Genomic DNA, 15897 nt, shown 5'->3' with positions numbered 1-15897 from the left:
CGGGGGATGTAATTTCGCTGCACTCTCTGCTAGTTTTGGGGAGATAAGACTTCCCACTGGGTTCAGACTTCAGATGCCTCTGCCCAAAATTAGAGATACTTCATCCAAATGGTGTTTGGCGAAGTATCAAGCTAAATCAGAGTATCAGCTAGGCATGTCAAAGCCCGTCCTGATCTGGCAGCACATCATTGTCCACATGACACACACAGAGCTCTCCATGCAGAGGGGAAGTGGAGACTACATCATTCCCTTGATCTTCAGGTTGGTGCTTGAGCTCCCCGAGTTGTACTAGTGCCTGTTGCTGTACCAAACCCAGGTTAGCCTGAAGGAGCATCATGCCATCATGCCAAAACTGCTAGGCAAGCAAGGGATTTTCCCTTCCTGAGAGTCAGACCCAGAAATCATGTTTTCACATCCCTCCTTTAAAACAGCCCAGAAGTGGGAAGGCCATTTCCCCTGTGCTCAGCTCCATGCCTGAGCCTCTCCGTGATGGACAAGAAGCAGCTACACCTTGGCTAATTCCCCCTCCCCTTGCTCCACACCTGGAGCAAAACACCTTCCTTGTCCTTGCAAAGCCTAGGCAGGCATGTTGCTCACATCTCCTCTTCCTTCCTTTTTCTCTAGAAGCCACTGGTCAGGCAGCTTCTTTCCTGCACCCTCCACGCTTTGCTGCCTCCTCCCCCACTTAATCCCATTGGAGTTTGGACAAGTCAGGGAGCTGCGAACAGCCTGAAGGTATTGTCCAGACTGCAGGGTCTAACAGGGGCCTCCCTGGGCACAGTCCCCTGTCCCCTTCCCTGGCTGGCTGAAAGGACAGTGCTGTGTATGTCCTGGCTCAAAGGATTTCCTTTGAGCCTCTTCCTCCAGCACTACCTCCGCTCCGCTCCCCTCCCCAGCTGGCCAAGGGAGGTACCTGCAGGGAAAAGGGCTCTATCCCTGGTGCACAGATCTTGACGGTAAATCCCGTGTCCTGAATGACAATGACCTCCTGGTCGTTCCCATCTTCTCCTGGGTCAGTCTCCTCATGGCCGTTCTGCCTGGCGTCCTTCTCGCCCTTGAGACTCTCGTGCGGGCCGCTGCCATTCATTAGTGGCATGCCAGATGGGTGCTCTGGGAGAGAAGAGAGGGATTTAGACAAGATATGAGCAAATGGACCGTCCTCTCCACGTGGCTAGAGAGACTGGTTTGGACAACACCACTGCCCTCTGGCCAATCGAAGTGAACCAGGGGTTAATAGACAGCAAGAATTTTATTCTGCACTTGGTGTTTACTAGACATAGGTGTGCCAGGCCCTTCCCTCCCTTCCCCTCACAGCATAATTAACATGCTCTTGCTCGCCTGCGGGGTTTGCATCTTCCACAAACCCTGTGCAGAGAGGGGAGGGAAGGAAAGCAGGAAGGATGGGTCAGTGTACAACACATTCAGCTTAGTCTTAAGAAGCCTCTTAATTAAAAGAAATGGGTGTGTTGGTGCTTTGCAGCCCGGAGGCAGCTGTAACCTCTGCACCAACATGTTACACAGCTCCTAACATACCTCCTGGTACGCTACTGTTCAGCCAGGAGAGAAGGGAGGGGAAAGAGACGGCAGTTGCATTGCTAAGCCGTGTGTCACGTGGCAGCCAGGTTACTCCACAGGCACACAAACAGCTCCCACACCCCTGCCTGCATCTGGCCACCCTCCGCATTTCCAAAATACTTTGCCGAGATCCCATGGTGCCAGGGTGAGGCTTTGCCTAAGCAATTTTATTCAAGAAAAAGGTGACGACATTTTAAGTGCTCATTTAGACAGATGCGTCACAGGGACAGGGGAGCTCTATGCACCTACTTTGCTGCTCCCACAATGGTTTGTTTTCTTTTCCAATAAGGTGGATAGGATCAGAGAGCTGATAAGATCTAGGAAGCTGCAGGTCTGCTAGAGCAGCCTACACCCACCAAACCAGGCTGGGGACCACGCTAAAGAGGATACGCTGCGTTGTTGGACTGAGCTGCTGCCAGGGTAAGCTGGAGTCATGGAAAGAGCTGATGATGCCAGCTGTTGAGAGAGGGAAGATATTCCCTTGTCCCCAGCCTGGGAGCAGGGTACCACTCTGATCCACCTACCCCAGGCAGCAAATGCTGGAAGGGAGTAGGTGTCGTACCCCACAGGGTGCGTTTGCAGCATGGCTGTGCCATCCCGGCCATGCACGGCCAGCACATTGGGCTGCTGGACTCCCAAAAATCACACCTGGCCGTTCCAGTTTGGTGCTCCCAGGCACCCGCTGCTTGCAGGCAGTGCAGACAGAGCAGGTTGGGGGCTTTCCCAGGCACTGGGAACAGCCTTTTCAAAAGGCTGCACAGGGTCGGGGCGGCTCAAAGCCAGGATAATGCCCCAAGGCTGCTAAGCACCAAGCTGCAGTCCTCCAGCCAGCTCCACCTGGCAGGTCTCTTTCCTCCTCCTCCTCCTCACCTTGTAGCAAGGCATCAGTCCCAGCCCCAGCTGTGCTCCAGGGGAGATAGCAGTTCAACCTCTGTCACTTCTGAAACACAGACTGGCGCTGTGGCTTGAAGACCTAGAGCTATCACAGCTAGTTCTCGCCTATCAGCCCCAACTGCTCTGGCAGCCCAGTAAAGTCATCCAGCCTTCACCGTGTATAAGAAAAAGGGTTGAAATGCTATATCCCCTTGCACGCCTCTGGAGCTCAACATGAGGCTGCAGCGACAAGCCCTGCTGAAGCGTCCCTGGAGGGTCACACTCCTACTCCGGTCTACAACTGCCAACAGCAAACCTGCCTCAGAGACGACCGTCAAGGCTGAATTAGGACATGGTGAAAGAGAGCATGAAACACAAGGCAAGCACACCCGTTCCAAAAGGCAGCAGGTAACAGGGCTACCTTAAGAAGCCTCTGCTGCCTTCAGCATCTCAGCAGCTGCTGCTTGTGTACCCTGTCACTTTGCATATGTCCCCAAGCGAGCTGTTCATTTCTTTGACAGATGAAACCATGGACAAGCCAGACAAGAGGTCTGGCTCTGGCTCTAGCAAGCTGCAGTCATGCTAGAAAGGAGGAAGAAAAGCTTCACACAGGAGTGCCCTAAGAGACGTGGTTTCAGAAAAACCACACCATGCCCAGAAGGCTGGGGAGAACCCCTTGTCACACCCTACAACCAGCAGAGCCATACTCCTCCTGGACTGCCTGAACACACGGGGACGAGGAGGGAGAGCAGAAAAGCCATCGCAGAAAAGCTACACCTGGGGCTACTAGACCACATTCTGCACAACCTGCCAGGCTCCCGAGCCAGGCTTGGTCCAGCCTCAGCCCACCCAAGCAGGGCAGGATCACTGAACTTTTGCTCCTGATGTAGCAGCCAGAAAAGGGAGGCAGAATTTGGCTATGAGGAAGGCTGTAGCACTGACCAAAGACCCAACAGTCCATTTTCAACCGCTGTGGCAGCAAGACACCAAGGGGAACATCCAGGCACAGCTGCAGCGGTGCTGCCCACCGCCGAGACCCCCAGTCTCCACCTGCCCATGACCAAGGACCTTTTCCAACAGCATCACAGATTACAAGCTCAAGGTACTGCTTACCAACAGCGGACTTTCGCTGGCAATTGAGGTGTGGAAGGCGCAGCCTGTGGGATGTGCCAGCTCCTGTCTCCCTCCTCTCGTTCCCAGCTGTGTCGGCTGTCCTGACGCTCCCGTAGTCTGCCCTGTGCCATGCTCCAGGCACACTCCTGTGCCTGGTAGTCATGCTCAAGGCTTGACCAAGGATGCTTTCCAACCAACCGACTCCTCAGCATTAGCAAGGTGGGCACTGAAGCTACTTCTGTGCCACAACAGTTGGCAGAATATTCCCAAAAGGGACACTGTCATCTCTGAGTAAATGTGATCTTGTTTTATGTCTTTTTTTCTCAGCAAGATCCAGCAGAGAAGATGCCTCCACAGCAAGTACAAATTAACTAGCCAGCTTGAAGCTGGAAGTGGGGAGGAGAAAAGCAGTGCATAGGGCCTAACCAAACCAGGAGGAGACAGGCTTCACATGACAGCTGAGCAACCCCTGCACACGCTGGTCTCAAGCACAGCAGACACCTTCGGCTGCAAAGCAAAGCAAGACAGGGGAAGCCTGCATGAAGCAAGGGAACGTTACCAACCAGGACCACACCTTTGCTTTTCACTACTCAGTGGTATCAGACCCCCAAACTACCAATGTTGCAGAAATCAGAAGACTGTTTCTTGTCTGCAGAAATACAACATATTCGCACTTTCCATCCCTCTTTCCCTACCTGAGGGAAGATGAGGCTGGTGCAGCTCCACACTTAGTGACAGAAGAGACATGTAGAGGCAACACCTTCACGTCTCCTTATGCCAGAAGATCCAGCTGCAGCCAGCACCGTCTTAAGCTTAGAAACAAACGTTAAGCCTGGACTGAGAAAGACCAACTGTCCAGCAGGTTAACCCTCTGATTTAAGGCCAGGGAAGGCTTTCCAGTGAGGTTTTTACAGAACGGGTATGTTTTGACAAAAACAGCATGTTTTGTTTCAACCCCAGCTGACAGCAGCACAGGCAAGCTTGCCTGGAGGACGTGTTGCCTGCTGGGTGCTGACTCACCGCGTGTGCTCTCCCTGCGGGGAAGCAGAGTTTCACCCGCCTGCCTTAAAGTGGGTCACTGGATCTTACTGCCTGCTGCAGGCTGGCTGTGCCGTGGCCTCAGCAGCATCACCAGGGAAAGCAAGGCAAAAGCATCTGGCACTTGATTTCAGCATACTCGGGATGGCAGGAAGAGCAACAGGGACACCTGAAGACACCTGCAGAGACCTCTGTCCCTGTTACTCACTCTCAGTTTAAGCCCCAAGCGGGCCAGTGGGGCATTTAGTTGCAAGCTCCTGCCCACAGGATAAAGTGCCGAGCGATGCACCCTGGACAGTTTCGTGGAAGGCGGCTGAGTCACAGGGAAGCGGTCTCACCTGCTTTGGGGGCACTACCCGGCCACTCCTGCCGCTTACCGCCCCGCTCACGCTGCTGGAGATGGAGCAGGAGATCCCTCCCGGTACGTGCTGGCCTCCAGACACGGTTTTGTGGTCTCGACCAAAGGCTGGGACCTCCAGTCTCCCCTGTCATTCCAAGGGATGTGCCAGCATCCCAGCAAGGACTCTCCTCCTTTCGGCCCTCGGGTTGTACCCGCAGGCGCGGCTGAGGCTGCTAAGCTCCAGCTTGTGCTGGCTGGCAGCCGAGCTGTAACACGATGTTCTCATTGCTACTTGGAGCACAGCGTGAACAAATCTCGAGCGCACGCAAGACTAAAGCATCAGGAGAATGGGCAAAGCAAAACACTGAAAAGGGGAGGCAGCAGCACAGGCACCACCTCACCAGGAGCAATTGACTGCCTGACTGTGGCTCGCACCTGGTAGAGAGGATCAGTATAAGGATTAAGTTTCATCTTTGCACCTGGACAACGAGTACAGACACCAAGGTGACATGCCCTGTTTTAATCACGCTTCCTATTTACAGCAAGGCTGTAGAGGTGGCAGGCACCACGCGAACCCAACCGGTCAGCAGGATGCCGGCATGAAAGAGGGTGTACACCTGAACCTGAATATTGCTGGCTGCATACAGTGATAGACAGCATAGATCATGGGAAGTGTTAGTTAGTAACTAATGTTCAAGCAAACGTTCTAAATCAACGTCAGTCACTAATCCTTTTCTTGGATTATCAGGTCAAAAAGACGGCAACATTACATTGCTGTGAGTTAGCCTGGTCTGGAGGGACTGCTCTGTAGATGAGGAGTTTCCTTCCCTACACTGAGTAACAGCAGAGATTATCAGAGGCACAGAACTGAAAATTAAAACCCTACCTCTTCCATCACTGAGTTTAGGAGCGCATTTCTTCTTATTGCCTCCAGTGTCATTCTGAGGGCCCAAATTCTGCCTTTCCCTCCTCAAAGGTACTTCAAATTCTGAGCAGCATAAGGCAGTTTCTGCACGGTCTCCCAACCAGCTGTGCCTGCAGCCTGAACACCCGCCACTGGCACACAAACAGCAAGCAAGGTGCTAAAACAGAAAGCAAGCAACCAGCTCAGGTCAGTCACCCTACACATCCCCCTCATGCCAGAAGGTGCACCAAAAGACATCATTTGAGACCAAAATTCAGCCACTGCACAGGGACTGAATAAAAACAAAATACAGTGATAGAAAGGCAAAATTTGAACATGAGACTTAAAAAATAATCATCTGAGTTTCTCATATCCTAGAAGTCCTGGCGAGGACAAAAGCCACTCTGAGTTACCATTTGGTGCCACATCGGAGGGACTGGCATGGACTCCAGCCGTGCTATGCCAATTCATGGAGAAGTGGGAGAGGAAGAAAGTGAGATGCAGCCGAGCGGCCGCCCCGCAAACAGGTGGCTGCTCCCCTCCCATGCTGCAGCAACTGGCTGGAGCCCCGCTGTCCCCACAGTGCTGGAAAGATGCACTGGGCAAAGGAGAAGGAACATCCCGTCCCTGCACTCAGGGCAGCCACAGAGCTGCTCCATCCCTGAAAGTCGGGCGTCTCCTCCCAACCACGCGTGGCTGAAGGCTCCAAGCAAATGCTGCTCTGGTCCCTCGCCACTCCCATCCTTTACAAGGGCCATGTTTGCAGTCACAAACAAGAGAAGGATCTACCTTATGCATTAAGAAAAAAAATAAGCAAAACCCCCCCCTTATGTTTGTTTTGCTAACATGGACACAGCACAGACAGGTCACTCTGTGGTACACACCTTGGGTGTGAGATCTCACCACCTTCCTCCTTTTCCTTCCTCACCTCCCCTTCTCCTTTGTCCTGCCCCATCCCACAGGCACACGCAGCCACCCACCCTCATTACGGGCATACAGCATTTTGGCTACATGAAGCACAATAGAGTGCCACGTCGCTGAGCACCTAGAAGTGTGAGCTTCTTTTTCCTCCTCCTCTTCTTCTGCTGCTTTGAGGGCAGTGCCTGCGTCTGAGAGTCAGGATCACAGCTTGACCTGCTGCTGGGGCAGACAGTGGGGTCTGTCATTACAAAACCAGTACTTGTGCCCCGAGCTTTAGATGACACCTCACCAGCGGGGACGGGCGGCACAACTGTCCTTTGGGCCGGCAGGGTTTTTTCCACACTTGCTGGCAGAGCAGAGGAAGGTGTCCCAGGGCTCCCCGGGGAGGGTGCAGTACCTCTGTGTTTTGGCACACCTTCTGGAACCACTAAGGCTGAGCCTAAATGTACCTCGTCGTGGCCCTGGCTGGCAGGACATGCTCCAGGGGCCACGTTCCCCCTGTCAGCTGCTGCCACGTGCTCCTCCCGGCGGCAGGATCTATCGGCTAAGCCGCTGTCCTCAAGTTTCACGCAGCTCTGGCAGGCCTCAAGCAACTGAGCGTGATTGACCAGCCCTGCCGGCCCTTCCCCAAGGTCGGCTGGAAGGACAGCCACCGCACAGGATGCCTCTGCCTGCTGGAGCGGGCCGGCAGCGCCAACGCTGGGTCTCAAACAGCTCTTATCACAGACAGCCACTGTTCCTTCTTCACCGTTGGCCTTGGATAGGTCTTGGATGTATTCGGTGCATTTCTGCAGGCTTCCAGTCACCGCCTTGCTGGGGATGATGTCTGGATACGGCCCAGCACACTGAGCAGCTTCTGGCACCTCTGGGCAGACGGCACAGCTTGTGGGAGGCTTTGGTAAGAGGGGTGACCTCTCATCAGGCGAGTTAAAGCTGCGCGTCTGGAAGATTAGATCGGTGACATGCCTGCAGCAGTTTGCAAAAAGGCTGTTCCCCATGATCACAAGCAGCCCGGCTCATACAACACCGGATTAGAAAAGTTAGTTTTGTTTGCAAATCTCCTGTTTGCACACATATACTGAAGTCCCCACAAGGCAAACTCCCACGCAGCAGCCCTCGCCCTCCGCAGCCCAGACCTGCTCGCCTTCTCACGCAGTCAGCCACCTTCTCCAAAGAAAATTCCTGCTTGGCCCCAGGGTGGCGGGAGGCAGAGGACCGGCAGCTGACTCCGCACGGTGTCCTGCGCACCCTGAGCTCGCGTCCTCACCAGAATCAAATGCTGGGCTCACAGCGCTTCTCCCAAAGTGCTGCCCAGTGACCTTCACCCACTGCACACCTTCGCCCCTCTCCCCGACCGCCAGGCTCACACCATCACGATACCCATGAAGCCCAAAAGTAGCTCCCGGCGGCTGAAGCTCTCCTCTCTCTGCCGCGCCAGAAGAAAACGGGACGCGTATCTAAGAGGTTCCTCAGGCGCGCTCGCGGAGGGATGCCAGCCCGACCGCCCCAGCCCAGGGGCGGTTATAAATAGCCCGATCTCGAGTGCTGCACCAGTGCAGCATGGGACGAGTGCTAGAGCACTTCAGCACTGCCAAACCGGTGAGCAAGTGAGATGCATTGAATTACAAGGCGAGGGCAGTTACTATGGCACGCCTGGGCCCAGGCACAGCCATCCATACTAAGCAGGCGAGCACAAAACAGCCAGGCAGCGAACCAGTAAGTAGTTTCCAGACGAATCTTCTGTCTTCTCATCCTGCTCCGCCGTATCAAACAGAAACAAACCACAAAACCACACGCACAACCCGCTAACACCGCTCCTCTCTCCATGCTAATTTAAGAAATCCCGGCAACTGAAAGCAGGGATTACGGAGCTGGAGATTTCTGCAAGCACCAGGCACCCCTGCAGCCAAGGAGGCTGCAGCCAAGCAGGCCGCAGCATGCCTCCCGTGAGGCCACACCGCAGCCGCGCGCTCCTCGCCTTCCCCCGGCGGCATCGGCCAGGCATCACGGCCCCTCCGCACGCCGGCACGCATCCCGCGCTGGCACACGCGCCGCTCGGCATTCAGCTGCTGGGGTCCCTTCAGCAGTCCCGGCTTCCTGGGACACACGCAAAGAGCCAGATCTTTAAAACACACAATGGGACGTGCGAGAGCTGCGGCCTGAACCGACCAGCCTTGGACCTGCCCGGAAAAGCCTTCGTGTCTGGTTAGCAAACCTGACAACCCCCACCGCTCCCAGGCAGCCCAAGCTTTGGCACAGGCTTCCTCGGCGAGTCTCCCGAGCGCTCGACGCGGCTTCGGGGATGGGAAGGGGCACAGCTCTGCACTGAGTGGAAGAAATATTGTGCGCCACGTTCCTAGCACAAAAATCTCAAAACTAGAACAAAGCCAAGACCACACAGCTCACATGACCACTTGCTCAATGCCAACACAACACACACAGAGGAAGGGCAATCCCTTCTCCAAAGGCGGCCCCAGGAAGGCCAGGAGCAGCCCCCACAGCCTCCGTGCCAGCAAGCCACCTGCCAGGAGAAAGGCAGAAACCGGCTGAAAAACAGACCAAAAGCTCTCCACAGAAAACCCTGGCTAGCTTCCGTTGTCCTTTTAAAGAAAAGAGGAATCGGAAGAGAAGTCTCTCCCACTCCACCTCGTTTGAGCTCCTGCCCCAATAAGGAAGGAGCCCTAGGAACCCCCATGGCTGCTCCTTCGGTGCATGAGCCGCCAGGCCTTGGAGCCCCGAGACCAGGCACCCTTCAGCCTTAGGAGCCAGCACCAACTTTTCGATCAGATCAGCATTGGAAACTCACGTTTTTCTGATGATTTTTGAAGGAGTTTAAGATGTACTGACAGCTTCAACTCTTTCTCCCCATCAAGAGGCCCCTGGGAAGAGGCAAAATCTCCTCCTGGAGAAGTACCTGGTCAGGAGGTCTCACACAGCTGAGCAGCACTTCTTCAACTCAAGCCAAAGCAAGTTCAGAACAGTGTGGTATATGCTAGCTTTAACACGTGAAGGCTGGTGTCAGTATACCAAATGCAAATTAAATTTCAGCTGAATAATAAATTAAACAAAATAAATAGTTTAATGAATGTAAATAAATTGACTAAATGAATAGGCATGAGCTCCAGAGATAGCCCTAGTGGAAACGTTTCTGCAGGACATCCCGTCAGGGGAGGTGGGAGACAGCACGGAGGTACCTCCCTCTTCCTCCCCAGCGGAAACCACAGCTTCCCAGCAACTTTCAGCACTTTAGGTGCAACAAGCACTTCTTTTAATAAGGGCCCACAGTGAAACGTTAGAGCTGCTCTACTGCCATCATTAAACTCAAATTGGTTATAACCCATCTGTGGGTAGAGGTATAAGCACTGCATTTATTTTTCAGCAGCTTTACAACACTGGGGACTGACTCGCATGGAGAGCGCAGCAGGGCTGCAGCATGTGGCTCTCTCTACAAGGGCTCCAGGCTCACTGGTCTGGACGTCTCTCCTGTGGCACTAACAACCCACGGATGGCAAGTGGGGAAATTATTCATTCCTAGCTCTTGTGCATCCGCAGTAAAATTTGGCTGGAAAGACCTAAGCAACTCAAGCCACATTCCAGCCTACTTAGAAGTTTTTGGCTTTTTTGTATTCCTATTGATACTGGGACATTTGCATTGCAGCTGTGCCCTAGGGCATTCGTGGGGTCCCACAGCTGCTGGCTCAGGCACCTACAAGCCACTGAAATGCCTCACGCTTTGCATTTGGCACCCCGAGTTACCCACACTGTGCTCTCCACACCTGGGAACTACATTTAAACCCATTTGTAAACTTTCTATCTGGCCAAAACTTTGGAACCTTAGTCCCAAAACTAGCTGGCTGGGTGACCCTGCTACAACAACGTGCAATTCAAACATCACAGAAATCGGGAGCAAAGACTAGGACCCAAGGCAAAGTGCAAAGATCAGCACCAACAAAAACATCAACTATGTTAGGAAGAGCATGCTTCTCAAATTTCAAGAGAAGAGAGCCAGATGAAGGAACTGCATTTCAGACAGATACCAAGAAACAGTCAATAATTCTCCAAGTACGTGTTTTTTATTCTGGCGCATGCCTTAGTTTCAGAAAGCTACTGAGACAGCAAGAGCCCAAGACAGTGAACTATCCCATTAGACTTTGCATGCAGTGGGACCAGCAGAACATCAGGCTTGCAGGCAGAAGCAGCCGTGATGGGAGGCAAGAGCCACAGCTCCACAGTGTTGCAGGGAAGACTCCAGCTTCACCCTGTGCTACTACTGATGCTTGTCACCACAACCACAGCAGCTCTGGAGAAAACTCCACGCAGCACAAGCCTGGAAAGACCAACTTTGCCAGTCCCGAGAGCCGTATATAAATCTTAAACTGGCTGAGAGCCCCAAGACCTGCTGAGCTGACAGCAGGGTTCGCAGGGGAGATGAGACAGCTGCGATGTTGTCCTCAGCAGCTCCTGCTGCCTTCCTGCATCCTGCGGCACAGATGTGCCGATTATCCCACAGCCTCCCACCCAGCCAGCCCTGTGCCAGCCACCCGCGGCTGCCCCAGGCCTGCTCGGGCCGCACACAGCCCCAGGGAAACAGGCTGGGCAGCTGCTCCCCACGGCTCTGCAGTAGCGTGCTGCAGGCGGGAGCCTGGGAAACTTGCCTGTCCCACAGAAACCCCTCTGCCAGGGACATCAGGCAACCCCATCCTACTTTACACAGTGCCATAACCCAAGCTGGCACCAGAACCCACCTTAACCCCAGCCGAACCTGCACGCTGAGCTTCCAGGCTGGCAGAGGCTTCGCAAGCTTCAGCGCTGCTGGCGGTAAAGACAGAGCCTTACTTACCCCAGCGCCTGCTCGCAGGGCACTGCGCAACACGGCTTACTAACAGGCAATATCCACGTTACCATTGCCAGCCCCGTCCAACCGCAACAGCAGGAGGGTAGCTAGCACAGTACCTGAGAAGGAGGGCTGGTGTCAGGCTAGTCCGTCCGACCCACAGGAGCTCTAGGTAAGCAGGGCGAGAGTCACGATCCTGCAGTTTTATGTTGTTGGACAGTAACTGCATAAAACTCCTCTGAGCCTGCACCTTTGTCAACAGGTCGCAGCAGAGCTTTTCTCTTTAAAGAGAAGGGCAAACTAAGGAATGCTTTTTTAAAAAAAATGTGCCATTACTCTAATGTCACTTAGTTATAGGGAACCTTACTTCAGTGGCCTGCTTCACGGGATTCTTCCCTCAGGACCCGTCAAGCAGCTGGCAAGAACCACAGCAGTAATTTCTTCAGCTTGAGAAAAGAACTTACGTCTGTGAGTGTAGATCTATTTTCCCACCCAAAGAGAGAAGGTTTGTCACCTAAGTGGCTCTATACCAAATTGTCAAGAAAACGCCAGATAACCACTCATCCCAGACTCATTAACGTTAAAGGGGTAGAACACAACAGAAAGCTCAACAGGCAAACAGGTATGTGCAAGCTCTGCTATATCAACAATGCACTTGCAGGAGGTGAGAACCAAACGCTAACCCTTAGACAGCCTTGCTACTACTGGCGAAAAACTGACCTGCTTCCAAAAAGCGACAGCCACTGCCACCACGGGGGTAGATACGCTTTGGTTTTAATCTTTTGCGCTCTGTCCAAGCGCTGCCCCGTGGACTGGTTTTACTTCTCAAATGCAGATTAAAAAAAATGCATGAACTTCAGACCTCTAAAGCTTCTAGAAATAACAACTTTCTAGTACAACCAATAGAGCATGATGCAAGAAAGCAAAGCGAGCACTGGAAAGCTGCGCCAGGAGAGGGGTGCACTGCCAAGTTTAGTCATTTACAGACAACGAAGACAAACACAGGACTCTGCAAAACAATGCTGTTTTCAGTGTGCACGAGGCAGTTCTGCATCTGCAGGTGGATTTATCTAGGTGCATGTTCCTGACCTACTTAATTCAGCTTTTCAGCTGGGAAACCCACGAGCAAGGCTGCTCAGGCAGAGCAGCAAGCTTCTAGTGGGAGCTCAACTCTGTTGAGCCCACCAGCAGAACTGCTCCGTACGGACATGATCCCCTTGGGTTCCCATCCCCCATCTTGCCGCACAGATGCTGTGTTATCACACTCCTTTCCTCTTCTTAACCTTGTAGCGGTGATCAGATTTCTCTTGCACAATATTCCTCTGATTCTCCCCCCGAAGCCTGTTACAACTGCATATTAAAAAAACCCGACTGCCAGCAATTCAGCCCTTTCCAAAACACCAGCAAACCTCCAAGGTCGGGCAACAGACAGTGATAGCAAATCCCGAGATTAAGAATCAGTCTTCTGACCTTGCTACTAATGCACAGCTACACTTGCCTCCACAGCAGTTTTCCATTAACACTTGCATTCTCTGCTTTTTTTAACAGAAGACATGGCTGAAGATATGGGTGGCTGGGAAGAACAGGGGTGGAGGGACCTAGCTAGAAAAATCAAATCTTTGGGCAAGGCAAGGTTGGAAAGCATTTTATGGTAGCTAGAAGCACTGCTAAACTTGCACGTGAGAGAAACTTGTTCTAAAGCAATGACAGCTGTAGGAACAGAAATAATCCAAGAAATGCTGCACACAACGGCCGTCTCCTGATCTCATGCTAGCTAGTAAGAAAGGTAACTTAATCTATAACTGCACCCATCAGAAATCATTACAGGAACCCCAATTGTTCATGGTTTTGTGTGCTTCTGCACTCCAAAGGACAGCGTGGCCCCAACAGTTTTGTCTAGTTTGAAGGTGGAGGGAAGTAGCCATCAGCCCTCTCGCCTGTTAGAGGCAGAGAAAACAACTCCCAAGTCCCGACACCTGGCACAGCAGAGGGGTGTATCTCCTCAGCAAGAAGGCCCCTCGGAGCCTGCCCAGCGGTACCAACAATCTCCTTCAGACAAAACAGGGTGCCCAAGACGAAGTACTCTGCAAGCCGCACAGGCAGCAGCGGGTACACCAGAGCAGAGGCCGATTTGCCCTGGCAAAAAGACAGGCCTGGGAACCAGAGCTCGTAACGCTGCCGATGCCAAGGTGGACAGGCTGCCCCCGCCTCCGATGCAGCACAGTACCTCTACCTGGGAGCCGTGCGGCCAGAGGCACCGCCTCAGCCCCAGGCTCCCAGACAGGACAAGAGCCTTCCTCCTCCTCCTCCCCTGACCCATGAGCTGCCTGAGCATTCGTGCAGCGCTGAAACACAGGGAGGATTTTTCCACCTCCCTGCCTCCTTCGGCAATCAGCTTGCACCCTGAGAAGCAGGGATTACACAGCGTAACTTTTTAACCCAGTTGCTGGCACTGCAGGCACGACGCCGGCTTTAGAAACGGGCGTGCGGGGGGGAGGGGGAGGTTTTCAGCACTGCGCTCCCCACTCTTGAATTGCGTCCAGCCTGCTCCAGCACCAAAGGCTGATGAACTTTGCTTTAGGTGACAAACTTCAAAAATTCACCTCTCCACCGTAAAATCAGGGGAGGGCGGAAATGGCGGGTCACTCGCTCAGCGGATACAAGTGCCTCAGGTCGAAGGCCAGCCACAAACCACGCTACTTCTACCCTTTTTTCCTGTACGTTAAAGACCAGAGAAAAAGGCCAAGTCCAAGACGGAGCGCTCGGGACCGTAACTTCTTGAAGATACGGCGCACCAAACTCAGCAAAACCCAGAGCAGGGGGTAGCCTCGCAGGGTCTGGGCCCAGAGCCCTGGTCCAGGTGCTGGGGACGGTCAGGATGTGGGGCTGCACCTCCTCCCTGGCCTGAGCTGCTCAGGGTCTGGTTTAAAGGAAGAGCAGCCAGCAAATAACTCGTTAAAACATGTCACTTCCAGCTGAGGTCTCGAAGGAGCCATCTGCCCTCCCCCAGAAAGCCCAAGCTCTTGCTCGGGAGCATTCCCAAACGTGTCAATGGCTCCTGTGTCCCAAACTCCCAGGACGACCCAGCCCTCTCCTACCCACCACCACAGAGACGCCGACATCCACAACGCGGCCGGGACCGGCACCGAACTTCGCGGCCCGGCGACCGGCCCCCGGCAGCAGGACCGGTCCCCCGCAGCCCACCCGGTGCTACCGGCGGCGGCAGGGCAGCCTGGGCGGCGGACGGCAAGGGCGGCCGCTTCCTCGCAGCCAGGGCACGGGCACCGCCGTTCCCACCGGGTGGGCCCGGGCCCGCGGATCACCCGCCCCGGACCCGCTCCGCCTGCCGGGCCGGGCCCGGGCGGAGGCGGGGACGGCCGGGGCAGCGAGCGGGGCCCCGGAGCGGCCTCTTCCCTACCCCCCGCGGCCGCGCGGTGGTGCGGCCCGGTGAAGGTGACCTTCACCGGGGCCCGGAGCTCCTCGCTCCGCCGGGCCGGGACAGGCCCGGCCGGGCCGGGATCGCCGCACGGCGCGGCCGGGCCCCCGCCGCTTGCCCGGGCCCCGTCCCCCGGTGGCTCGGCCTCCCCGGGACACGGGACGAGCAGCGGGAACCACGCGTCCCGGCTCCGCTGCGAGCGCCGCGGCCTCCGGACGCGGCGGCCCTGGCGCGGGCTCCGCGGGGCCTCCCCGAGCCGCGGAGCGGGCGCCGGGCCCCGGTACGGCTCCCCCGCAAGAAACGGCGAAGGAGGGGGACGGGACCCTGGGCCGGGGCCGGGGGGGGGGGAGGAGGAGGAAGCCGGGAGCCCGACCCCGCGGCGGGGCAGGCGGGTCGGGGTCGAGCCCGGGCCGCTCCACTGGGGTCTCCCCGAGCGGGACGAGCAGCCGAAGTTGGCAGAACCGGTCCCCACCGCGGCCCCGGTCCCCGCTCCCCCCCCCCCCCCCCCCCGGCCCCTCCGCGGCCTACCCTAGCGGGCCCTGGGCAACCCCGGTACCGATAAGGGGGCGGTGGGCACTACCCCGCCGGGGTCGGGCACCCCCAGCCCCGCCAGGCCCGGCCCGCTCTCCCGCCGCAGGCCCCGGCCCCAGCGCCCCCCCCACCACCATCACCCACCCTCTCCTCCCTTACCGGGGCGCTGCTGCGTCTCCGCCGGCCTCCTGCCGCGGGGCCCCGGCTCCTGCTGCTCGCCTCCCTGCGCGGCGGCCGGCACGGCGGCCGGCGGCATCTCGTCCGCTTTAATGACCATGGGGGCCGACGCCGAGCCCCGCGCCCGCCCGCCCGCCCGCCGCGAAGGACAGCGC

At 55.6% G+C, this 15897-nt stretch overlaps 1 protein-coding gene across 3 annotated transcripts in view; it reads right to left on the bottom strand.

Moving 5' to 3' along the window:
• Positions 1 to 15888, bottom strand: part of CLUH (clustered mitochondria homolog) — a 45368-nt gene extending 29480 nt beyond the window's left edge. For 2 of the 3 annotated variants that reach the window (XR_007506228.1, XM_049801827.1), the window contains exons 1-2: positions 15725 to 15888; positions 914 to 1110 (exon numbers count right to left, since the gene is read on the bottom strand). Coding sequence is in view for 2 of the 3 variants with exons in the window: in XM_049801827.1 (XP_049657784.1) it covers positions 914 to 1110; positions 15725 to 15842 (315 nt within the window). In the remaining variant the exon portion in view is untranslated. Of the gene's footprint in view, positions 1 to 913; positions 1111 to 6888; positions 7889 to 15724 lie in introns of those variants that run through there. The other variant, XM_049801828.1, reaches the window with a different exon arrangement.
• Positions 15889 to 15897: the final 9 nt, after the last annotated feature.

Source organism: Accipiter gentilis, chromosome 6, assembly GCF_929443795.1.
Source record: "Accipiter gentilis chromosome 6, bAccGen1.1, whole genome shotgun sequence".
NCBI lineage: Eukaryota > Metazoa > Chordata > Aves > Accipitriformes > Accipitridae > Astur > Astur gentilis.
This window is presented reverse-complemented; position numbering and strand designations above follow the sequence as displayed.